This window comes from Diplotaxodon limnothrissa, linkage group LG4 (genome assembly GCF_057381915.1).
Source record: "Diplotaxodon limnothrissa isolate DT_005_m linkage group LG4, D_limnothrissa_male_GT1.1, whole genome shotgun sequence".
Classification (NCBI taxonomy): domain Eukaryota; kingdom Metazoa; phylum Chordata; class Actinopteri; order Cichliformes; family Cichlidae; genus Diplotaxodon; species Diplotaxodon limnothrissa.
Window position 1 is genome coordinate 9423051 of NC_140599.1, and position 24218 is coordinate 9447268.

Genomic DNA, 24218 nt, shown 5'->3' on the forward strand with positions numbered 1-24218 from the left:
TTTAATCCTGTGATGATTTTTCTCCCCATAGCTTTTTAAGAAATATCCATAAATGCGCTTACATTCAGACTTCCACTCTGAGGTAGTGTTGATGTGACAGTTCTGGGTCATTTATGAGGTGACCACTACCAGGTTTGTCCTTCAGAGGGGTGGGAGCAGCTCGTCCTGGTACGTTAGGGGATTACACCTGAGTCGGTGACTGTGTCATGGATTACAGCTTCACCTGCACAGCACACTGTCTACAGCATGGAGTGCAGGGACAGCTAAAGACAGTGGGTGCTTGTGTAAGCTATGGTTAGTGCAATCTTACGGCAAAGAGAATATCAAATGTCTGAGAGAACAAATTACATTAAAAATGAAACTTTTTCATCTTAAAAAACAGTATAAAACATTTTATTGAAACACTGTCACAGAAAAGAACTTAAAAAAAATTACATGGTTTGTCAAACTGTCGTCACAACTAACGCCAACCTGCTCTGTTTGTGCTTCTCTAGGTAAAGGTCATTGGTCCTACAGGTTAACTAATCCCCACTCTGTGGTTACAATAGCTAAAGCCCCCTAATGGAGCTGAGGAGGAGCTGGAGGATGGTGGAGCTGTGACTGAGCTGCTAAAGCCCGGTTTACTGACGTCAGACCACAGTTGTAGGAAGCCCAGGAAGGTGCTTAGCAGAAGACAGCTTTACACCCAAGCGCAAAGTCTACCACAAATGCGACATTTAACTCCAGTTACTCACTACTTGACTCTTCTCGCATATTTATAACACGTCACAGTACAGTATATAGTACATCCTTTGTTTTATTATACATATTAAAATCATTTCACATGGGATCAAAAGTCCAACAAATCAGAGAAACGGCTGGAAACTTGAGACAAACCCTGAAAGATGCTACAGAGAACAACACTGAATTCCTTCCTCTTAGATTAAAGACAGCCTGCTCGGCCCTCAGTAAGCACTTCATACATCAACGCGTTCGTCAGTCTTTGTCAGGGGCACAGTCAGGGGGTGCTGAGGGAAGCGGATCGCTTCGCTGTTGCGGCGCATGTACGCGTGGCCGCTGATTGGGTACCACATCTCGGTGAAGGTCAGGTTGGCCACGGTGATGGCGCATCGCCCCAGCACCTTGAAGCCCGACTTGCGGTAGAAGGGGATGAGGAAGTCTTCGCACATCAGCACCGCTCGGCGCACGTTGGGCAGGCAGCGGAGATACTGCAGGTAGCGCCACATGAGGATGGGACCTTTGCCCTGCTGCCTGAAAGTGCGATGGACAGCCAAGACGTGGATGTGCACGGTGGAGCCGCGGGGCTTGTGGAGCGTCAGCGCTTCCTGGAGGGGAGCGGAAATGGGAGGTTTAATAATTAGTGATGATTTTTAACTGTGAAAGGACAGAGAGAGAAAAAAAATGCAGGATGTCTTACTGTGGTGAGCCTGTCCTGGTCCCACAGAGAGCCGATGATAAAAGCCACCAACCGACCCTCCTCAAACCAGCCCATGGATAGCTCTGGACACAGTGTCAGGAAGTGACGTACTTCATCCAGGTGGAGGGGGCACTCACCTGACACTGAGATAAATGCTGAGAGAGAGAGAGAGAGAGAGAGAGAGATAGATTGGTGGTCCGTGCGCAATAGCGGTTTGGCACAACTTTTACGCACACATTTAAACGGACCAAATCGATCAATTAATCGACTGTGGAGCAATCACGACATCTTTAGTTCATACACCAAAGGAAAATGCATCACGTGACTTCGTTAAATAAATCAAATCCCCACATGAAACCACACTTTAACAAAATCATTATTTCCACTCAGCAAAAAGTCCAGAGCGGATTTCTGCGTCAGCATAAGACCCACAGGAAGGATCACTTACCCTCTCGCTCGATTTCAAAGACGCTTATGGCATCCTGCGTGTTGAGCGGTCGGACTTCACTCGCGGGAAGCGTGTGTCTCCTTTGGATACCGGGCGAAACTGAAGGTGGGGACTGCATTGGCTTGATGAAAGGCTGCGCGCCCACAACTGACATTATACGACACTGCGCTCTCCTCCCGGAAAAAAGTGTTTCTGCGCTCTCCTGCTCTCCTTCCTGCTTCGCAGGATCACCTCTGTCGGGCCCTGCGAGGACAACAGGGGGGTTTGGATCCGTATTTATAGAACAGATCTCCTAGCTGTGATTCACAGGCTGATTTGCATTTGAATATTTTGGCTGTCAATGAATGAATAAAAAAAAGGTCACAACAGTGTAGGGCCATTTTCTGAACCCTGTAATCAACAGAAGCCATTGTTGGTATTTACCATTAAAACCGACAGACAATGATTGATGACTCACTGAGTCACCACTGCTGGCTTTTTTTTTTTCTTGGCTTGTGTACAGGGAGCCATGATGCCCCTGGAGCAGCTGCAGGTGGTAAAAGTTTGCTTAAGTGCTTTTATTGCATTTGATCAAACTATCCAGTGCGGTCAAGTCTGATAAGAAGCAGATTATAACGAAACAAACCTCTGTCATCCATCACTTGTACACTTTCCAAAGCAACAACCAGGCTGTGAGCGATACTTACCGGAAGGTGTTGACGTGTAAGTCCGTTAAGTTTGCGGAGTGACTGCTGAAGCAGCTCTGCGTCTCTCTGTTTGCGTCTCACCTGCTGCACAGCTCTCTTCATTATGGAGTGATTATTACTATGAGTCACATGGTGAAGGATTACAGAAGTTGTTTCCACAACTCGGCGCATTACAGGCACTTTATCTCCTCTCTCACTGAACACACACACACGCACACAGACTCCACAGTGTGTTTTGGATAAAAAGGGAAGCACTGTATGTAAGTGGTTCCCAACGCTCCATAATTTTATGTTTGGGCTGTTGATTGAATCACCTAAAAATGTTTAGGGGTGAAATGTCTCAGCTCGTCTGAGGGAGAAGGCTGCTCTGGGGATGGCATCCAATGCCTGGCATTGGATGGTCCACATATGTTAGTTCAAATGTTCATTGTCAAGGGGCAGCCAATCAGAACAAAGTTGGCATGAAAGCGGGAGGAACTTGTTTCACACAGAGGATGATCTGAGAGGAAGCAACTTATCACCCAGTGTGGGATAAATAAAGATTATGTTGAACTACTAAGACACTTTATTAGAGCCTCAAAACCAAATAACTGAGAACATAATGGATCCCCTTTAAACACTGTTAAGGTACAGCACTGGAGTAAACTTACTGGACACTGTTGGTGTTCACAGTTTGGTTTCTGTGACTTTAAAAAAGGTTCCTGTGCTCAAAAAGACGGACTGACATTAAATTACCTTCTAGGACTGGAGGGCTTACAAAAAAGGTGTAAGATCAGCAAGACAATTTTATAAAAACCTTCTGCTGGGCTGCCGAAGTGTTAGAAGTGCTCCCATTTTGGCTTTCTGAGGACATTCATCATACTTTACCTTCTTTGTCTTTCTGGTTTTGTGTTAAAAGATCCCAGCAGGCAAGTGTGTATGGGTTTGTTCTGGTTTAGATTTTCTTTTTTTAAGGATCCGTCACTACAAACTAGCATTCACAAACTCACCACACGATGTTCTTCTTTCTTTTTCTTAAAAACGTAGATACATTTTGGTTCTGTTAACTCTGTTATCTCCGTTGGCATTCACCCTTTTTATCTGACCTTTGAACTGGTTCATGACTGTATTTTGTAACACTCAACCCTCACAGGTTCTCACCCCAAACACAAGTAAATTGGTTAAACTGAGGAAACACTGGCAAGGTTCTTAACAGCAATGAGTGGAGGGTGAAAAACGGACACATCATTTTTCTTTTCTTGAGACATCTAAAGCTGTTTATCATCCGATCTTTAAACAGATCGTTCATGAAAGTAAATCTTCTTGTTTTTATATTAGCTGTAAGATAAAAACATGGATGTGTTATTAGTTATTATGCAGTTATTTTCCTGGGCTATGTGTGACTCCCAAACTAATAGAAGTTTGATGCCTCTGGCAGTGAAGAAGACATCTGTAGCATCTCATCTTTGAGTTCAGCTAAATGCTCTTTAGTCAAAAGACAAAAAATAGACAAAAACATCAGTGACTGCTGAGGAAACCAGGAGAGTATTGGGCTCCATAGACTTTAATGCATTATAGAACTTCTAAAGACTCATAAACTGTACGTGTCATGAGCAAAGGTACAGTTGAGCAATGTGCAATACTGAGCATTTTGAAATATGAATGGAGTTTGTCTCGTATACAATAGCAGAGATATAAATACAGTTGATGTCTATTGGATTGTTTTTAACTCTTAATAACTCAAAAAGTATAAAAGTTACTGATAAGAAAAGTCATAGCACCCATCTACAAAGAACCCCACACGGCTGACATATCAATCATCGTGGCAACATACACGCTGCAGGAGGACATACACGCCAAAGTAAATCAGGTTTCCACTAATATAATCTGTTACAAATGTAAATTTATGATTTTTGCTTTATGAAAATACCTTCATGAAATTAAGCATGTTTCAATATATGAACAGTATATGTGGCATAAATGGGTTTAGAGTTTAAAGAGAGCGAAAAAAGGCACAGAAGAAGAAGAATGAAGCGAGAGGACATGAGTGCGATTTAGCGCTCACGCCAAATAATTACAAGTCAACACTGACCTACTGTCGAACGTAAGAGAAACCAATGCAAGAAGCAGCTTACACTCACATTTTATACTCATACGCAAGCAAGCAATCCTAGCATAGGACTGGAAAAGCAAACAATATCAGTTCCAGTTCATAACTAATATAACTAAACTGAGTCACATGGTGCATGTATTGTAGATCGGTGAAAAAAAATAGCATCTGTTTTCATTATGATGCGCTCCTTTCAAATATTGCAGTGCTATCGTTTTAGCATTTGGAAGCATTCTGAGCAGGGGTGTCGAACTCCAGGCCTTGAGGGCCGGTGTCCTGCAGGTTTTAGATCTCATCCTGGGTCAACACACCTGAATCAAGTGATCAGTTCATTACCAGGCCTCTGGAGAACTTCAGGACATGTTGAGGAGGTAATTTAGCCATTTAAACCAGCTGTGTTGGATCAAGGAAACATCTAAAACCTGCAGGACACTGGCCCTCGGGGCCTGGAGTTCGACACCTGTGAGCTAAACGGTGGTCCAGCAGAAGAAAATCAACTAGAGGAGCTGAGCACAGAGCTGGAGTAGTAAGGCGTTTCTTACAGTCTTTAGTGGGGCGGTGGTGAGAGCATTGGGGGTCCAACTGCTGGTGTCTGCTAAGGTTGAAAAGGAAAGTCAGGATGGCTTAGGTCATGCTGCCTGTGGTTTGAAGAGGGAAATCTAGTCAAACTGGGGATGTTTTGGACTTCATGTGCTAAAGTGGCCAGAAGAGGGTCCCTGTTTAAGCTGTGAGAGTCCCGCTGTGTCTGTTAGGGCTGACTGAGGGAGGGTAAAGGCTTTTCTTCTACTCTGTTTGTGGCGCTGGGGTCTCATTGGCATTGTTGTCAGTGATCTTGTTTTCCAGCTCATCGTCGGACAGGAGGTCCAAAGAAGAAGTTCCCTCGACCTGCAGCGGACGTCTGCCTGAGCGACTGGAGGAGAAGGTGATGGGGCCACCACGCCTGTAAGAGGGAGAGGAGCAGAGAGGAGGTAAAAAACAGGAAGACACAAATTAAAATGGAAAATGTCTGCTGCTGTTAGCGACAAATGGTTAAAGTAGCAATGTCACTTTAAAAAAAAAAAGATCAAGTAAATGAGGATCCTGTGACTGCAGCCACTTTCTCCCTCCTCACCTGAGGCGGTTCTTGAGAGTGTGGACCTCACGGCTCAGGCCCTCGCTGGCCTCGGTGGCGTCATCCAGTTCTCTCTGCAGCTTCCTACGTGAAGCGTTGGCCCTCGTGGCCTCCTCTTCAGCCTCCTCCAGCTGCCGCTTCAGCTGCTTCATACGGGAGTTGGCCTTTTCCACCTTCACACACACGGAGACGCGAGACATAGAGCTGTTGTTAAGCTGAAGCTGAGAACACGCGCAGTGAGTGATAAATGCAGCTTATTTACAGCAGCAGTAGACATACTTGCTCTTTAAACTGGTCGGCATGGCGACGCTCATCCTCCACTTGCATGCAGACTTCTTTTAGCTTCTTCTCGGTCCTTCTGACGATCTTGTTGGCTGCCGCTCGCTCCCTTGAGTGGAGAAGATGTTCCACGTTTAAAGTTTTTTGACTGGTTTTGTTCATTAGCTAGAGCACGAAGAGCGGTGTAGTAAATTCCTACCTTGCCTCCTGCTCCAGCTGTTCCTCCAGCTGTGCTATTTTGGCCTCCAGGGCAGTGATGGAGGCCTTGAACCTGTTCTTCACAGAACCCTCCAGCTCGCCCAGCTTGGCCCGCAGCTCCTTGTTTTGACGCTCCAGTTGCTGGCGAGCATTTTCGCTTTTCTGGGCTGTGCTGCGCTCTGCGCTCAGCTCTGTAGTCAGAGTGTCCACCTGATGGAGGGCGAGAAAGGTGGAGTAAAAAAAAAAAAAAAATTGTCACGGAGAAACAGAGAGAATCCAAGTGGACAGGGATGGTGCACGACACAGGTTATGGTTCCTCTCCGATAGCAGAGATGGGTAAAAACCTGCCCTCCTCATCAGTGCTGCCAGACTGAGGTTGACAAAACCCCCCCCAGATATTTTCATTTGGAGATGACATCAGTTGATATTTGGTTTCACATGGATTTGTTGGCTTTTTACGTTTCCTTAAAAAGCTGCAGTCAACTCAAGACAAACTGATACACCTCTGAAATGAAACAAGGGCCCATCCATCTTTCTTACATTCTTACAGCTTCTTGGAGCTCAGTAAATGTTTTAGTCCAATGAAGACTCGGATGATTAAAGACACTGAATACGCTCATACTGACATTGCGGTATGAAATCAAACCTGCATGGTTGTCTTTCTGAAGCGGTCATTGAGTAGCTCCATGTTGCCCTGCTCCTCTTCCAGCTCCTCCTCCAGCTGGGCGATGCGAGCCTCCAGCCTTCTCTTCTCATCCATCAGAGCAGTCCTGACACAACGAGAAAAATAAGATGTCCTCGATGAACAGAGCAGCCGAAATACGACTGTCAGGGTCATTTTAGTTTTTCTGTAAATTATTGGTTTGGTTTTTGAGAGTCATTTGTTTTGACTTTTGCACTTTTCTCGTAATGTCATTTCCTAGAGCAGGTGAACTTACTTCCCAGAGGTGCTGTTTGAGATTTCATCTTGCAGCTCATCGCGCTCCTGCTCCGCGTGGCGTCGTCCCCTCTCAGACGCTGCTAAGTCCTGCAGGGCAGAAAAAAAAAAAATCTATCAGCACCAATGTTCCCTCTAATTTTCCATGTGTCTGAGCGAACACACAAACTCCCTGAGCGATCCCTTGGACCACTGTGAGTGACATCAGACGTGTGCACTGTGGTCACGCCAGCATTGAATCCATTCAAGTTACATGGTTTATTAAGATAATCAAATTACAGCATTTACATGTATGTTAGACTACTTTTAATTAACTGCTTTAGCCCACTTACAATGAAAATGTAAAACAAAAATGTAGTCATTGACCTGTGTAGTATGGTAACACTATTGGAAGTAAAAATAACTTGAACTCAAATTTTGAAAACACAACTTTCTTCTTTTTTCTTTTTTATAAAGCTCTGACTTGTATTATGAGTCTGTGGTCTGGGAGAGAGTCCTGTAACTCTGTCTGCAAAATACAGTATATAATGACCAATGTTGGGCAATTAATTATATAGTTACTTCTTCAAAAAAGTACCTCAGTTTGGCAAACAACAAAGTTTTTTGCAGCTATTTTTTTTTTTAAATGCAGCCAAGGTGTTTTTTTAATAAACATTTCAAACTATTTACAGCACAATCAGCTGTTCTGCATCAAATTTGATTCCATACAAATTATTTGTGCCACTCCAAAAATAATTTCTGTCCACATAAAGGAGAACAACAGCCTGATACCTGCAAGCCTGACAACAGGAGATGCATCACTGCTGTAACACCTGTAACACTCAGCAGTCGCCTCATTGTTCTGACACACACAACAAGACTATTTACTACACTACACACTAACTACATAAGATTTGCGCTATGGTGCAAATCTCTTACATCTCAAAACACCGCCGTCACTCCTAAAACTTCCCCCCGTTTCTTAACAACTTGCCATATCATTTTTTGATTGGTCGACATGGAATTTTTCGACCAATAGGAAAGGGTGGGGTTTTTTTGGTTTTGTTTTTGCTCACAGGCAGAGAGTGCTTTCGAGCGTTTTTTCTTATAGAACGTTTCTTCCCGCAGTAAATATAAACAACGATAGTATTCAGGAAGAAAACCAAACATTGCAGATATTTTTATCATAACTCTGGTTTTACGTGGCCAATCAACACAATTTAAAAACTGGTATAAAGTCCACACTTTTTCCGTTAGTTGTTCCGTCTGTCCTGCTCACATCTCCAATGGTTGTACACGTTGTCATTAACGTGGTTTCACGCCACATCAGCTACACCGCTTTGCTAGCTAAAACACCGGTGTCGGCACATAAGGACGCTGTCATAGCCTGTCAGCGACATTGATTAGCTGCGTATATACGAATGTGAATCGCATTATTGGCTGGACTATGGGATAAGGTGGCATCGTTCTAATCCCATACGGGAGCAGCCAGTCACTTACTGACTAACACTGCAAAACAGAATTGTTAAAATTTTAATTTTAATTTCAATTCAGGTTACCTTTTTTTTGTGCGCAACGAAGATTTTCTGTGCGCAGAGACCGTGCCAGCAGTGCGCAATTGCGCACGTGTGCAGCTTAGAGGGAACATTGATCAGCACTTCATCGAACATTAAGAGGGACTCTTGAATGTATAAACTGCTGTTAACTGTGAATTACCGACACCCTGCATAGCAACAAACATCACAAAACGTCTGAGCTTCAGACTGTCCTGACCTCGTGTAGCTGTACAATCTCTGCCTCCAGGCTCTTGAGCTTCTTCTCGTTTTCCTTGGATAGGGCAAAAATATCGTCTCTGGAAGCTCGAGTGTCTTCCAGCTCCCTCTGGTAGTCTTTCATTTGGGCCTGAAGGAAGCAACAACAAGGCATGACTGGAGAATAAAGTAAAAAAATTCGGCTGATGCAAACACGTGAATAAAATCTGCACCTGTAACTTGCGCAGCTGTTTGATGGCTTCGTCTCGAGCCTTGTTGGCTCCTTCTATGTGACCCTCTATATCCTTCAGGTCCATCTCCAGCTTCTTTCTAGCAGCCACAGCCAAAGCTCTCTGCTTCCTCTCATCCTCCAACTCCGCCTCCATCTCTCGCACCTGGAAGGAGACATCACAAGTCATCAGTGTGGAAATTATGGGGAACGAACCAATGCAACATAATTAGATTTAATTTCCACCTGCTTGACCAGTGCTCTCTTCTTCTCATCGTTCTGGTCGTCCCGGCCCTGCAGGTCTCTCTCATACTGGGCCTTCATGGCCTGCATGTTGACCTCCAGGCGCAGCTTGGCGTCCTCTGTGGCCTGCAGCTCGTCCTCCAGCTCCTCCAGCTGAGTCTTCATCTCCTCCAGCTGCTGCTCCAGCGTGCGCTTCGACTTCTCCAGCTCATGGACCTGATATGTGTGTGTGAGATATGAAAAAGAGGAGTGAATGAAAAAAAGAAGAAGAAACACTTGGATACAAACTTCAAAGGTCCCCTTCTAAAACACTGTGCCGCTCACATTCTTGCCCACGTCGTCCTTCGAGCTCATCAGATCCTCCATTTCAGCGCGGAGCTGCTTGTTAATCCTCTCTAGCTCCTCTTTGGCTTCCAGTGCCTCGTCCAAGGCTCTGGCCATGGACAAAGCTTTGGTCTCCTTCTCTCTGGCCTCAGCTTCAGCACGGTCACGCTCCTCAGCATAACGAGCAGAGATGCTCTTCTCCTCAGCCAGCATCTATCAAGAGAACAGAGTTGCTCTCTATAGTCTTAGCTTAAAACAAAAAATTGTATGTACAACAAACTTGACCTGAAATGCATCCACTGACATGTTCTCACCTGGTCAAACTTCTTCTGTTTCTTCTCCAGGTTGGAGACGATCTGTCTCTGGTGGTCCAAGTCCACAGTTAGATCATCTAGCTCCTGCTGCAGACGAGTCTTGGTCTTCTCCATTTTTTCAAAAGCGATCGTCTTCTCCTCCAGACGCTGGTTGGCCAGTTCCAGGTCCTTCTGCAGCTTCTTCTTCGTCTCCTCCAGACCTTCAATTGTTCCAACATCGTCTTCAAGCTTCTTCTTGCTCTCTGACAGCTGCACCACAGAAAAGAAACTTTAAAGGACAGTCACATTACTTAAACTTTGTTTCCTACAGCAGAAATCATGTCCTACCTGAGCCTGTAAGGTAAACATCTGTTTCTCCAGATTCTTGCGTGCCTCCTCATCCTCCTCCTGCTGCTCCTGCAGAGTGTTTTTCTCCTCTTCCAGCTGGCGAATTCGACTGCTGAGGTTTAGTTTCTGGCGGGTCTCCTCCTGGAGTAGCTCCTAATAACAATGAATATGGATACAGTTATTTTAAAAGAACAGTTTCACTTAAATGATTTTGAGGCTAAAAGAGGACCCGTTACAGCGTGTATATGGTGTGGGACGGAGAGATTTCGCAGGTCTTTCCTCCCCACTGCTGTCAGACTCCATAATAAAGACTTTAACTGATCAAGCACACACATCCATACATATGCAATAATACTAAGTGCAATAATCCTTTCTGTCATCGTTGTATTTTTACTCAGTTGTATATAGTATTTGTATTTGTATTCTATTTTTATCTTATTGTATATTTATTTTATTTTATTCTACTGTATATAGTATTTTATTCTATTCTGTACAGCTGTGTACTGTATTTATTCTTATTGTATTCTAATTTTTGCCTCATAACTTTTGCACTGTCCACTTCCTGCTGTGACAAAACAAATTTCCCACGTGTGGGACTAATAAAGGTTATCTTATCTTATCTTATCTTATATACACTCTCCAGTAATAGAGACTGGAAATGGGCACTGGAAAAGTTATAAGGGTGTGCACCAAGGCCCAGTATAAGACAAAGAAACATTTTGTACTTGAATAAGAATAGAAATAGAATAAGAATAGAAATACTGAGCTGGAAATGAGCATAGGAGGTTCCCTTTAATATCACAGTTAACTTTACGCTACCTGTGTGTCTTGCAGTTGACTCTCTAGCCCAGCGACATCTTTGGCCAACTTGATCCCCTTCCTCTCTGCATCTTCCAGCATGGTAGACACATTGTCCAGCTCAGTCTGTGTGAAGATTTTAAACCAGATTATCTGCTTTGGTCCAACAGATTTGAATACAAAAATGACAAGTGGCGAAACAAAATCTCTGCGAGCTTATATTTACAGTTTTTCAAGAATCTGTCCTTTAGCAGTCAGTATGTACTATAAACTCATTAAATGAAGCAGCTGTTGTCCAAAGTAAAGACTAAACAGCTACAAAAGAATTCTTACAACGTCGACTTATCGTCAAGAGAAAAGATAAAGAGTCACACAAAGAAATACAACTGAACAGTGAAAAAAATGAAGTTACACTACAATGAAAAAGGTTAAAAAAGGTTGGTGGTTTGATCCCTGGCTACTCGAGTCTATATGCCAAAGTATCCTTCGGAGTGTGAATGATAGATAGAAAGCACTAAAGAAGAACCAGTTCATTTACTTTAAGCTTATGTACACGAACAAGAGGATTTTACTTCTAGAAGAATCCAGATATTTTTGATAAGCTAGCACATTTAATAAAAATGTGTTTTTCCTCTGCTCTGGTACCTTAAACCAGTTTCACCACCACCCTACACCACCTCACCTGCAGTTTGTGTGAGCGCTCAGCCAGTTCTCCCTTAGCCCTCTCTCCTTCAGTGACCCTGGCCATGAATTCTTGCAGCTGAGCCTCCAGCTTCTTCCTCTTGTGTTCGGACTCTTGCTTTGCCTGCTGCAGGCTCTTGACCTCGCTGGCCAACTCCTTGTTGGCAGTCTCTTGGCTCTGTTTGGTCTTTTCCAGGTTAGCCTTGAACTACGTATAATCCATAATAAACATTAGTAGTATAAATGACAGAGTAGCACCTATAGTAACTTGTGAATCTGCTGATTGGAAAAAGGTCAGTTACCCTCTTTGCCTGTTCGAGCTGTTCGGACAGCTCTTCTAGGGCTGTGGCATGCCTCTGTCGCATCTCCTGGATCTGAGCCTCGTGGTTTTTAGTCTCCTCCTCAATGGCTTTCTTCAGCTCTGCAACCTCCTGTTCACGCTTGGTCCTACAGAGAACATAACAAGCTCTCCTAAATGCACCACTCTTTAAAATATGGATGAGAAATGTAGCATACAGTACCTAAGCTCCTGCTGGGCTGCAGTTGTGTCGAGGGTGTCCTCCAGTTCAGTCTTCAAGGCCTCAAGCTCTTCACTCAAGTCCCTCTTGAGTTTCTCAGCCTTGTTCCTGGCCTGTTTTTCGGACTCGAGGTCCTCCTGCAGCTCAGACAGCTGCGCCTGCAGCTCCCGAATCTGCTTCAGAGCATTGTTCTTATGGCTGACTTCTTCCTCGCTCCTGAAATCAAAGTATAAAAGTGGCTATAATAAAAAAAACACAATGCCTCTGGAGATATAGGACAACCTCAATGTTCCACTAAAAATAAGCACTAGAAACTTTTTCAGTCATTTCCTCTCTTCTTCCTTCAGCCCGTCTAATTATAAAACAGAAAAACCATTGGTTGAATGTAAGACGGTTTAGACTTGAATAAAAGTAAATGGTAAATGGCCTGTATTTATATAGCGCTTTACTAGTCCCTAAGGACCCCAAAGCACTTTACACATCCAGTCATCCACCCATTCACACACACATTCACACACAGGTGATGGCAAGCTACATTGTAGCCACAGCCACCCTGGGGCGCACTGACAGAGGCGAGGCTGCCGGACACTGGCGCCACCGGGCCCTCTGACCACCACCAGTAGGCAACGGGTGAAGTGTCTTGCCCAAGGACACAACGACCGAGACTGTCCAAGCCGGGGCTCGAACCGGCAACCTTACGATTACAAGGCGAACTCCCAACTCTTGAGCCACGAACTCAATAAGTGCCAGTGCTTGTTCAGATTTGCTTCTCCAAAAATGCCGTGCATGTAATGAAACCACTGGTCCAGTGGGTGGCAGCAGAGGCAGGCTCACTGTTGATTCTAATTAAAAGAAATGTATGAATGTAGTATGATCTCACACTTATAAATGATCAATAATGCCTCACAAATAACAATTGCACACTCCAAACACATTCCAGTGCCGTGAGAGTCACGTAGTAAATATCAGCCGGCGCCGGGTCACCAAGTAGAACAACAAAAAGTGAACTCTAACAATACGAGCACTGTTGTACAACCGGCCTGCAAGTCTAATAAAACGCTCCATATAAAATGGCTAGTGTGAATGTTTCCAGTGCGCTGACTGCTTCGTAATGCTATGCAATACTTATCTCACTCCTGCTCTAATCACTTTAGAATTTCTATGACTCTGAAGCCCATATTTAGCTCAGTCTGTTGAACTGATCAGGACTCATTCTCCTCCGTAGTCGGGCTACCATCTCCTACCTCGCCTGCATCATCTGCTGCTCGTCATCTTTCTTGCTCAGCTGCATTTTAAGTTCTTCTATCTGGGACTGAAGCTCTGATATCTGGTCCTGAAAGTCGGACGTCTCCCCATCCAGCTTCCTCTTAGCCTTCTCTAGCTCCTGTCGGGTCTTCTCCTCTTTTTTCAGCCTCTCTGATTATAAAACACAATAAAACATCAGTTTAATATAAGACAGTTCTTTTAACAACTGTGCTGTAGAAGCGATAGTTTACTATTCTCCGTATGCTATTTTATACTTGTTTACCCTCCAGGTCGACCATCATCATTTCCTGCTTGTTTTTGACCTTGCCCAGGTTCTTGGCCTTCTCTTCCTCTTCAGCTAGCATCGAGGTCACCTCATTGATTCTGTCCTCAAGCAGCTTCTTTTCCTAAACATGAAAAGAGACAGACCCCTTAATGCACAGCTAACTTCCCAACTCAAACATGAATGCGTCCACCCTTTTAGAGGCATCTTCCTCTCACCTTGAGGAACTTGGAGTTCTGGTCCTCCAGCAGCAAAATGTCCTCTTCGTATTTCTTCATTTTAGCTTCAGTCGTCACTTTCTCCAGCTGCAGCTTCTGCCTGGCAGCCTCCTCCTCATCCAACTGTTCTTCCAGGTCCTACGCACAGCAACAAACATAATGAGCAAACATATTTTGCACTGAGTAAGTCAGTTATATTTTAAAATATACTTGTTTTTTTAACATTCCCAGCTGTTACATAAGTAATTGAGAGACAAAGAATCTATTTCTCCCAGCATTAATGCCCTGATACCTGGATATGGGACTGCATCTTTTTCTTCTCGTTCTGCAGCTCCTGGCTCCGCTCTTCTTCTTCCTCCAGCCTGGACTCCAGGTCGTGGAGGATCTCCTCCAGCTCTTGTTTTTTGGAAGCAAGACGAGCTCTCATCTCCTCGGCCTCTGCGAACAGCTCTGTCTCCGCTTGCAGCTGCTCGGCTAAGATGTTCTTCTCTTCCATTAGCTACACATCGATAATGTTACTGTGTCGATTGTGCACCTCAGAGAGTTCAACATTAAAGCGAACATTTGATGTTATTGCTGTAGTTGTAACCAACCTGCTGATGTTTTCTCTCCATCTCCACCAGTTCTCCCTCCACCTTCATCTGCTTCTCCTTCACTTTGACCAGCTCTTCATCCTTAGCCTGCAACTCTTCTTCCTGCCTGGTCACCTGCAGCAGGGGCTTCACCTGTGGGTACAAATGAACAGTAGCAGCAAAACCAGAGGGACTCTGCTTTTGCACAACACTGACTACTACAAACTCTTAATAATTATCAGCACCGAGAAATGAGAGTTACACACCTTAGTGAAGAGTCTCCACCACTGCCAGTGACGCAGCTTTAAGTAAGCGGCACAGTTTCTCTGGAGAACCTTTAGCGCACTGAGCTGCTGTTGTTTCTTAGCGAAGGCCCTGAAGCAAACAGAGAAGAAAAGAGAGACAACAGTGAGATTTTTGTGATCAAATATATAGAAACAACTCTGTTTATACTTACTTGCGTGCCAGATATCCTCGACAAACAGCCTGGAAGTAAATGATGATGTCCGTGATTTTCAGGTCCCTCTCTTCCTCTAAGTGGGCGAGGACTCCGGCCCTGAAGAAGATCTTACTCTGGCCAATTCGGAAAAGGTTGCCATCCAGCTCTAGGGCTTGAATCTATCATTTAGAGGGAGATGAGGTGAAGATGTGGTTGAAACGGAAATAATACTGTTGTCTATTCATAATTTATTTATAATCATTTTAATAACAAGGTGACCTTTACTTCTTAGACTCCTCCATGTAAAGATAAATCACCGGAGTTTGGACGGGTCCTTACCATTCTCTCACAGGCCTGCTTGCCATCCATGAAGCCCTTGGGAATGGCGTTAGGAGTGAGGATCTCATACCTTGTTAAAAAGCAGAAAGAAACAAGCACCATCACTGAGTGACAAAATGTCCTTGCTAATATTATATAAAACAGAATGAAAGACAGGACCGAGTCCTTTGTTTCCCGTCAGGTAGAAGCTGCACACATGAATCCCTTTTTTTAGTTACATCTGTTCAACTTCTCGTTAATACAAATATTTAATCAGCCCAAGAATAACGTGACTTATTTGAGCAGAGGCCTCCACAGTCACCAGATCTCAGTCCAGTAGAGCATCTTTTGGATGTGGTGGAACTGAAGATGCATGTCATGGATGTGCAGCCGACAAATCTGCAGCTGTGCGATACTATCACGTCAATACAGATGTTTCCAGCACCTTGATGAAGAATTAAGGCTGTTCTGAAGACAAAAGGTGCTCCCGCTCATTACTAACAAGCTGTACCTAATAAAATGTCCAGTGAGTGTGTATTTTAACATGTAAATCACACTTTTTATAGCTGTCTGTCTCTCTGTATTAACCCTGTGACAGAATGGCAACCAGTTCAGCGTGTACCCCACCTCTGACCCAGTGACAGCTGGGATAGACTCCAGCACCCCCAAAACCTTGAACTGGATTAGCGTTTAAGAAAATGCACAGATGGATGGATTCATATATGACAAGTTTAATTCCGAAAAGAGCCTTACACGTTTTTTCCCCAAAGTAATAAATACATTTAGCTTATTCCAAACCTTAGTAGGAAAACATTAAGGTGACAAACTGAGACATAGATTAAAAATGACCTTTGTCTAAACTCCTGGAAGACGATGCGGTTGGGGAAGCCCTGTCTGCAGATACGGATCCCCTCAAGCACACCATTACACCTCAGCTGGTCCAGAACCAGGTGGGGGTCCAGTTTACCAGCCTGGCAAAGCAGGAAGAGGAAAAATAATGAGATCAACAAAAAAACATGAGACCATGAAAAACATTATGTAAAGCTTCTGTATAAATAGCCCTTTAAAAAAAAAAGAAAAAAAAAGGGTTTAATGAGATCTGTTTCCATGACACTGCACGTGTCATCCTCTCAGCCAAAGACATCAGTGCTTCTCAGTGCAAGCATAAATAAGTGAAGGCATTTAAAATTCCCACAGAATTTGCACATTTGTTTGTAGTGACGAACTCAGAATCTACGCTGAAGCAGGACATTTTGCTGATGGTTAGATTTTAAGACTCACCCTTTTTTCATGGTTGGGGATGATGCAGCGGACAAAGTTGGGGTTGGTGTTCCTCAGTGTGGCCATGAGCTTAGACAGTTGCTCCTTGTACAGCTGCCCCACGGTGCGAAACATGCCCTTCTTGGTCTTGTAGGCAGCACCAAACGCTGTCTCATTCATGCCCGCAACCTGGTCCAGTCCCACTATCCGGTCAACTGGTAAAGAAAAATTAGTTAAAGAGGATTACAGATAACTAGATTAAAGGAGGAAACCACAGATGCAGATATGATTGATATGATCTGCTATTTACATGAAAAGAAAAGAGAAAAGCCGGCAATTTTTCTTTGATGTGTATTTTAAATCTAATGTGAATGTTTATCATGAGACGCTGCCAATAATGGCTGACGTGTTAAACTCAGCTGGGTTTGCTCTTTTCTATTTTTATAGTACAGCATGAAGACAGACAACACTGTTACCAGACCAGCTGTGAGCGATGACCATCTCAGTTAGCACACTACTTAATTGTCTTTTACTCTTAAATGCTTTTAAAGCTTTTAATCTAATGGATTTGAGTCCACAAAGCAGGAGTAATGTTTTTCAGATGATCTTCTAAACGCCGTACACACATGAAAATATAGCTAAAAAATGGGGGTGTGGTAGAGAATAAGAAAAACTAGGATCGCTATTCCTTTTTTTCTGTCGGGTAAGATCTGGATATGAATGTCTTTTATAATTTTCTGCAAATTTTTTCTGTAAATTTGGCCAAAATAAATCAATATGCAATCACATTTCTTGCTCTGGGTGTAGCTCGGTGGTTTAGTAAACCAAAATTTAAATATGTGGTGGCACGCTGATGTCATCTAAGAAAGGGAAATTCCATATAATAAACAAAAAGATCAAGGTGCTCATAAATGCTACACAATATTTCTGCTGGATGAATCCCACACACACTTCCTTCTGCATAAGACATTTGCAAAGCAGATTTTTAAGAAACATTTTCTTACATCTGTAGTTACTTACTAGTAGTTTCTGTTCTTCACTCCGCTTTTAGATTAGGCACTATGTGCACATGATCACCAAAGGTTGCATAAAACTTCAGAAACAGACCCCATTTAAACATCTTTATTCACATGTTTACAAACTGTGGTATAAACATCACCAGAGGAATTATCAGTGCTAGAAATCATATTCAAAATGTAAACAAACAAAATGAAACAAAAAAAGATTTCGCCACAAATTCATGAATTTTTATAAAACATCACTTTGTTCTCAGGATGCTGGCTTACTTGTGGCTGTTTCTTTTTTACCTCTCTCTGCATTTAATCATTAGTTATTATTAATCCTTTTCTCACTTTCTTCGTCACCCCCAAGTGGTCACAGCAAATCGCTGCCCCTCCCTGAGCCTGGTTCTGCTGGAAGTTTCTTCCTGTTAAAAGTTAGTTTACCCCTCCCACTGTCGCCGAGCGCTTACTCAAAGGGGGTCGTTGGGTTTGGCGTTTTCTCTTTCTGTGCTATTTCAAAAAAATAATAATAACACCCTCATGTTGAAGAGCTATTTCTTGTTAGTTTTCATCATATTTGCTTAATGTCTAAGTAAACTAAACACTTTTTGTTAAACAGTAGATTGTTAATCACAGCCTCCTATGAGTAATAAGGATTGACAGGATGTAGTTGTTTTTCCTTTTGAATTGTTGACCCTGATTCTGAATATGCAGCCCATTAATTCAGTGAGCTTTTTTTTTTTTTAAATCCTTCATTTGTACACTAGAGCCTGAATCAACTTTAAAATGCATCCCCCTGATCAGGCACACTCCGATTTAGTGTTTAAGATTTTCACAATTTGTAAAAGAAGACTTCACAAACAATAGATGTATTAAGAGTGGCAGTAAACCACCAGCACCAATAGAAATACGTATGAGAGGTTTTAAAGCCATGCAAAGCTGGAGGAGAACTTTTTGGACAGATGCACGGTGCAGTCATGACAGGACAGGAAACCAATGAGACCGCCAGTGCAGAGCAGGAGAAGCAGCCAGTGGTTTACAAAGGTTAAGTGTTACTATCATTCACCTGGAGCTTCATGGAGCCCAGACACATTGTCATAGAAAGAGGCTCTCTGAAACGTCTGAATGTCTACAGCAACAGAGACACAGACAGAAGACAGGACAGTAAGAGAGAAAAAGAAAGACAGCAAGGATGCAACGCACACACACACACACACACACACACACACACACACACACACACACACACACTTTCACAACACTGATTAGCTGTTATTAAAGAAGACAGAAAAGACAGAAGAGTAAATATCAGTGTTATTACCATGTTATTAAGCTTCTCATTAATCAGATTGTTAATTCCACAAAATCAGAACAACAATGTTAAGGGCCACAGTTAGCACCTGAAAAACTAATAAGGTGTTTACTGGTATAATTGGCAGTTTTAGCACCAAATGTCATTCAGCTCATTCGACTGAACGGAGTGGGCTGTGGTTTAACTCACTTACCCTTAATGTTTCTGCTGGCAAAGCCTTTCCCCTCATTAGTAAAACCATAAAACACACCTCTAGCTCTGAGAGAAAGTGTGAGAGGAGAGGAAGTATACTTCCCTCCATGAAATATGACATTCACTCAGTTATAGCATGTCACATTGGAACTTGTGGTGTGTAATGTCAGTCTGAAATGGTGCAGAGAGCAGGAAAATACATATAAATACACACAGGTGAAGACTCAGTGGGCTTTTTCAGGCCACTACAAACTTCTAAATGACTTACCATCTTTCCAGAGCTCGGCCACAAACTTGTCAGTTGATTGGTGCAACAGCGTGGCTACATTGTCATTCAGAGGATCCATGTTCTTCATAAGCCATTCATCAGCTTTATAGTCCACCTAAGCAAAAACAGTGATCGCCATTGTTTAAGCACAAAAAATGCTTTCATGTGTTTTTATATGTGCAAAAAACAAAAATCAAAGATGAGAACACCATGAGGGCTGTGACCTCCACCTAAAACCCACACAGGAAAAACAGCATCAAATCAGGCTTTATTTATGCAAATTTGGCTCTAGGCCATTCATTCTCTTTCCTGTCTTTTATCTTATACCCCAGTGTAACTGTATAAATAATAAAAAGAACATGTGTGAAAAATCCACTCTCAGAGGAATGGTTTTCAGGCTCTGATTAACTGCCTCTGCTCTGTTGCTTCACCTGTCTTAAGTGACAGCTAGGTCTGGCGCTGTTTCCAGATACCACGCAGCAGTTGTTTTAACTTACAGGCAGCACCAGATGTGCTGTGTGAGTCTATTTCAAACCACAAACTGATATAATACTGTATATGATGAGATTCACAGTTGGATATTATATTTGACTGGCAGCACAGTGAAGAATCGCGGCGGCACAGTTGGGTTGGATTAAGTGTCTGAAACAGGATAATGACCTGTATGTGTTTTTCAGAAATGTGACATAGTACGAACAGTGCTGGACGAGAGTGGAACATAACAAGCAAATTACACGCCCGGCAACCTAACATGAAGAATGTAAGAGCCGCATATGGGTTTAATCAAAGTCCAGGAAAAGCAAACTTGCTATGTTTGTACTTATTTTCCTCTTCGGTATCACTCTGTCACAGAGGATTTGTTTGCCCAAGTTCAGATTTAGTGTTGGATCCAGTTTTGTGAGCTGGATGTGAAATATTTATCTGAATCACCCGTTTCTCATACGGACTAATGTTAAACTGACTGGTGGTCTTCAATGAGCTTGTAAAAATATGTGCAATTCAGAAAAAGAAGCAGGTAAATAGTATTCAACACATCAGGGTAGCTGTGATATCAGATGTCAAGCGCCCCCTTTGGAATGCCGCGGAGGATCATTTTTTCCGTACAGATGGCAGAATACCACACAAAGGTGAAAGTTCACATCTCAGTTATGCAACCGCAAGGCATCAGGCACTCAATCTCACACCAATGTGAACCAGATGTGGGGTTCCAACAGCAGCGGCAGCAGCACAACAACAGCGCTATTGTTTTAATGCAATGACCTGGTTAAACTACGCAACCACAAGTCTGTGCCACAGAGAAAAGCAGCAAAGTCGTTGGACAAGGAATGCACAGAGCTCCCAGAAAGATTTAAAGCTATAAAGGAAACAAAGATAATTGCTTTCGTTTTGATTTTTGTCTTCCAAGCCTGATATACGTACCCTTCCTGCATAGTGGATGATGCAGAAGTCAGCTTTGTCTTTGAGTTGACGTGGCTTCTGAAACTTGCTATGTGTGCCCAGCTCCTGCAGCACTTTGTCTACAAACGTCTTGTCAGTGGCCTTGGGAAACCAGCACTCCTCATCCAGCAGGGCGAGAATGCCAGGGGGGTTATTCTGAGGAGATATATTTAGCGAATAACCGTGTATTTAAAAGCAGACACGTATACACACTGTCATACATGCACACAAGCACACTGACCGGTCTCTCGATGAGGTCGATGCAGGGCTGCAGGTCAAGGCCGAAGTCGATGAAGCTCCACTCGATGCCCTCCCTCTGGTACTCCTCTTGCTCCAGGATGAACATGGTGTGGTTGAAGAGCTGCTGCAGCTTCTCGTTGGTGTAGTTGATGCACAGCTGCTCAAATGAGTTCAGCTGGTAGGAAAGTGAATAGCAGAAGGAAATCTTTGGCATATTTTTTTTACATGTGATTTATCCTTTCGCTGGATCATCTGTCCTGTCTGTTTTTATACTCTTACAAGGGAACAAAACTACATCTGCCAGACGTCACTTTGTATGTTGTAGAAAAGCATCTGTCACTATTAAAAGCACCACGAGCACCTCAAAGATCTCAAAGCCAGCAATGTCCAGGATGCCAATGAAGGACGCCCCCTGCCGTTTGGTCCTATCCAGCGCCTTGTTGATGCGATGGACCAGCCAGCGGAACAGCCGCTCATACGTCGCCTTAGCCAAGGCTTCAACAGCAAAGTCAGCCTGAGGTAAAACAAAGAGAGCAGAAAAGTGCGGAGAGCAACATGAATTATACATGAGACACACACAGACTCGTGTTGTTGTTTTAGTTTGGAGTGTTGGGGCATGACGTCAAACAGTGGGCCACAATTAGGACAATCCATTAGCCAGCTGGTGGACCAGTTCAAACATATGGTTTGAGTTCGCAAAAACGAAGTGTACCCTTAAGCACTCTGGAAATTAACCTTTTCAGCTGCAAACAAAAAGACAAAAACGGAATACAAACATAGCTATTATAAAACATTTAGTTTATTAAGTTCTTATAAAAACAATTTAAAATTCAACTAAACTGATTACAGATTTGGATTTTTTGTAATCGGGAATCTAAAACGTTTCCAGACTTTGGTTTCCAGCTCTGAGGATTTTAACAATGCTGCTCGTGCAATAAAAACTACTTGAAAAGTTTGAGATTTAAAACATTTTTAAGAAAATCTGTCATGATTTCCTGACATTCAATTAAATAATGAGAAGATTTGCTTAATTATTCTCACAGTTTTACACTAATCTTCTGGGAAGATGCAACGGTCCGCTTGGGACAAAGTGACAAAAATGTCATCAGAGGTTAAACGTGAAGCTCTGTGTGGATGTCTGCATCTTCTCCATTTTGCTTTGGTCTGGTGATCTAGCCCAGCGGTCCCAAACCTTTTTTGCGCCACGGACCGGTTTGTGCCCGATAATATTTTCACGGACCGGCCTTTAAGGTGTCGCGGATAAATACAACAAAATAAAACTAGTACTAGTACTGAAAAAAAGAAGATTTATTCATAACACACGTGAAAAGACCCAGGAAAACAGAGTTAACGATAAAGACGATAACAAAATAACGCTGAAAACCGATAAAAACCCTGAAAACCATACATTTCACACCTGAGCCTCAACTCTTGCGGCCCGGTACCAAACAACTCACGGACCGGTACCGGTCGGAGACCCGGGGGTTGGGGACCGCTGATCTAGTCCATACACTACAAGGCTAGAACTACAAATATATCCTCCAGGTGGACTTCCTGGTAGGCTAGTAAGACCTGGCCATAGATGGCACCTTACCTGTTCTTTGGTCTGTGCCTTCTGCACATAGTCTCGCCCCACTTTGATCCTCGGGGTGAGGATAGCTCTGGTAAACTCCATAACATTCATTCCAAGCAGGTGGCAGAGCTTCTGTGCCGCTGGGAGAAGTAGGGAAAACAAACCATGCCACTAATTTATATACAACAGAAATCAAATCATAAAGAATACAGTGAAAGTTTTATTTTTACATAAACCTGCTGTATTTAAAAGCTTTTTAAAATCAGAAACTGTGAGAAGAGTTATGTTTGTTTATTTCGACTGGATGTCGTTTACCTGTATTCTCAGGCATTGAAGCTTGATCGGTGTTTCTCTCCTTTTTAAAAACAATGTTTCCAAACTGCAGCACTGCAGAGACCACCTTCAACATGCCTGACAAAAACAGGAGATAAAAACCTTACTGAGTGCCAGACAATGCCTGAGGAAAAGCAGTGTCTGAGGAACCTGGATTTCCAAAGGAATGGAGCACAGATGGAACTATAACTCACAGACAATCTCGTCATGGGAGAAACTCATGATGTGCATGGCCTCCATCGTCTCCTGGAAATTCTCCTTGTCCTGCTGGCCCGGAATGGGAATGTTACCATTTGACAGGAAACGGTAGTTGTTAAAGCCTTCGAGGAGCAGATCCGCTAAAGAAGGAAAGGAAAAAAGAGTTGTTCTTTATACCGTAGAACATATTTTCCTTATACGCCACTGTTCTATCAAAATTTTAAACGAATATCCTCATACGTGGCTCTCATTTTTCTTAAAAACAAAAATAAGGTAAAAACAAAATCTGGTAATTCTTTGTTTTTACATTAATTGGGCCCCAATATGCCCAAATATCAAAGAGAAATCAAAAATGCATGCTCTGGAAGAGTTCAGGTCTTAGGAGGTTAAATTAAGGATGATGGTAAAAGCAACTTTAATTGTTTTTTCTGGAGTTTGGAGGGCTCTGGAGCAGTGAGCGTGTTGGGGCTGGACTTAAGGTGATTAAAAACATCTAAGTGCTCCTTTCTGAATATTAATGATCAGTGGGTATCTGCTTAATTTTGCACAATAGGCATTTGTTGGTGTTTTACTGTGTACATCTAAAATGCATCTGCAGAACTCTGCATGGAAATTCTATTGGATGGTGATCCAGGGCAGGATGATACTATCAAACATTTCATCTCTTTTCCCCATAAACACATGTGATGACCTCCACTCTACACTTAATGGCAAGTTTTGAAGCTTTGGTATTAGAATAGTTTCCGTGTTTTTCCAAGAGTAGCTGCGTGGGCATCTTCGTTAACTTCTGATACCCAGTCATTCTGTTATATAAGCAGGCGTAAAATATGACAGAAGCTCTCAGTTCAGAAAAGAGCTTCAAGGGTTACTCATAGTTGGCTTTCAAGCGGAAAAGAGTTAAAGAAGATTTTACTTGGAATTTGAAAGTTCTAACATTTGTCTCAGATGTTTTATTTTTATGACATTCACTAATATCTTGAGCTTCCTAATGCTCTTATTG

The 24218-nt window shown here is 42.9% G+C and overlaps 2 protein-coding genes across 3 annotated transcripts in view; both read right to left on the reverse strand.

Annotated features, from left to right (window-relative positions):
- Positions 1-956: 956 nt before the first annotated feature.
- LOC146633253 (serotonin N-acetyltransferase-like) lies at positions 957-2019 on the reverse strand. Its single transcript, XM_085351420.1, has 3 exons — positions 1866-2019; positions 1418-1572; positions 957-1325 (listed from the first exon to the last, which is right to left on the reverse strand). Exons 1-3 carry the CDS (start codon positions 2017-2019, stop codon positions 957-959), a joined length of 678 nt encoding a protein of 225 aa, XP_085207546.1.
- A 2070-nt stretch (positions 2020-4089) lies between these two features.
- LOC146633254 (myosin-10-like) overlaps positions 4090-24218 on the reverse strand; it is a 68930-nt gene continuing 48801 nt past the window's right edge. For both annotated transcript variants that reach the window (XM_085351418.1, XM_085351419.1), the window contains exons 10-42: positions 23215-23358; positions 23003-23098; positions 22709-22827; positions 21476-21628; positions 21116-21289; positions 20857-21030; positions 19438-19552; positions 16686-16879; positions 16254-16375; positions 15426-15495; positions 15105-15265; positions 14914-15022; positions 14669-14800; positions 14368-14574; positions 14076-14213; positions 13858-13981; positions 13574-13745; positions 12333-12545; positions 12114-12258; positions 11813-12019; positions 11152-11256; positions 10333-10485; positions 10006-10254; positions 9692-9904; positions 9371-9583; positions 9129-9290; positions 8918-9046; positions 7167-7255; positions 6875-6998; positions 6230-6438; positions 6031-6139; positions 5752-5924; positions 4090-5580 (exon numbers count right to left, since the gene is read on the reverse strand). In XM_085351418.1, the coding sequence (XP_085207544.1) occupies positions 5424-5580; positions 5752-5924; positions 6031-6139; positions 6230-6438; positions 6875-6998; positions 7167-7255; positions 8918-9046; positions 9129-9290; positions 9371-9583; positions 9692-9904; positions 10006-10254; positions 10333-10485; positions 11152-11256; positions 11813-12019; positions 12114-12258; positions 12333-12545; positions 13574-13745; positions 13858-13981; positions 14076-14213; positions 14368-14574; positions 14669-14800; positions 14914-15022; positions 15105-15265; positions 15426-15495; positions 16254-16375; positions 16686-16879; positions 19438-19552; positions 20857-21030; positions 21116-21289; positions 21476-21628; positions 22709-22827; positions 23003-23098; positions 23215-23358 (5054 nt within the window). In that variant the 3' untranslated portion in view covers positions 4090-5423. The remainder of the gene's footprint in view (positions 5581-5751; positions 5925-6030; positions 6140-6229; positions 6439-6874; positions 6999-7166; positions 7256-8917; positions 9047-9128; positions 9291-9370; positions 9584-9691; positions 9905-10005; positions 10255-10332; positions 10486-11151; positions 11257-11812; positions 12020-12113; positions 12259-12332; positions 12546-13573; positions 13746-13857; positions 13982-14075; positions 14214-14367; positions 14575-14668; positions 14801-14913; positions 15023-15104; positions 15266-15425; positions 15496-16253; positions 16376-16685; positions 16880-19437; positions 19553-20856; positions 21031-21115; positions 21290-21475; positions 21629-22708; positions 22828-23002; positions 23099-23214; positions 23359-24218) is intronic.

Excerpts from the sequence above, each read along its gene's own strand:
- LOC146633253 (XM_085351420.1), bottom strand. The coding sequence starts at position 2,019 with ATGTCAGTTGTGGGCGCGCAGCCTTTCATCAAGCCAATGCAGTCCCCA. Across the intron at positions 1,573-1,865 it reads CTTTGAAATCGAGCGAGAGG|CATTTATCTCAGTGTCAGGT; the intron begins GTAAGTGATCCT and ends TCTCTCTCTCAG. Across the intron at positions 1,326-1,417 it reads ACCAGGACAGGCTCACCACA|GAAGCGCTGACGCTCCACAA; the intron begins GTAAGACATCCT and ends GCTCCCCTCCAG.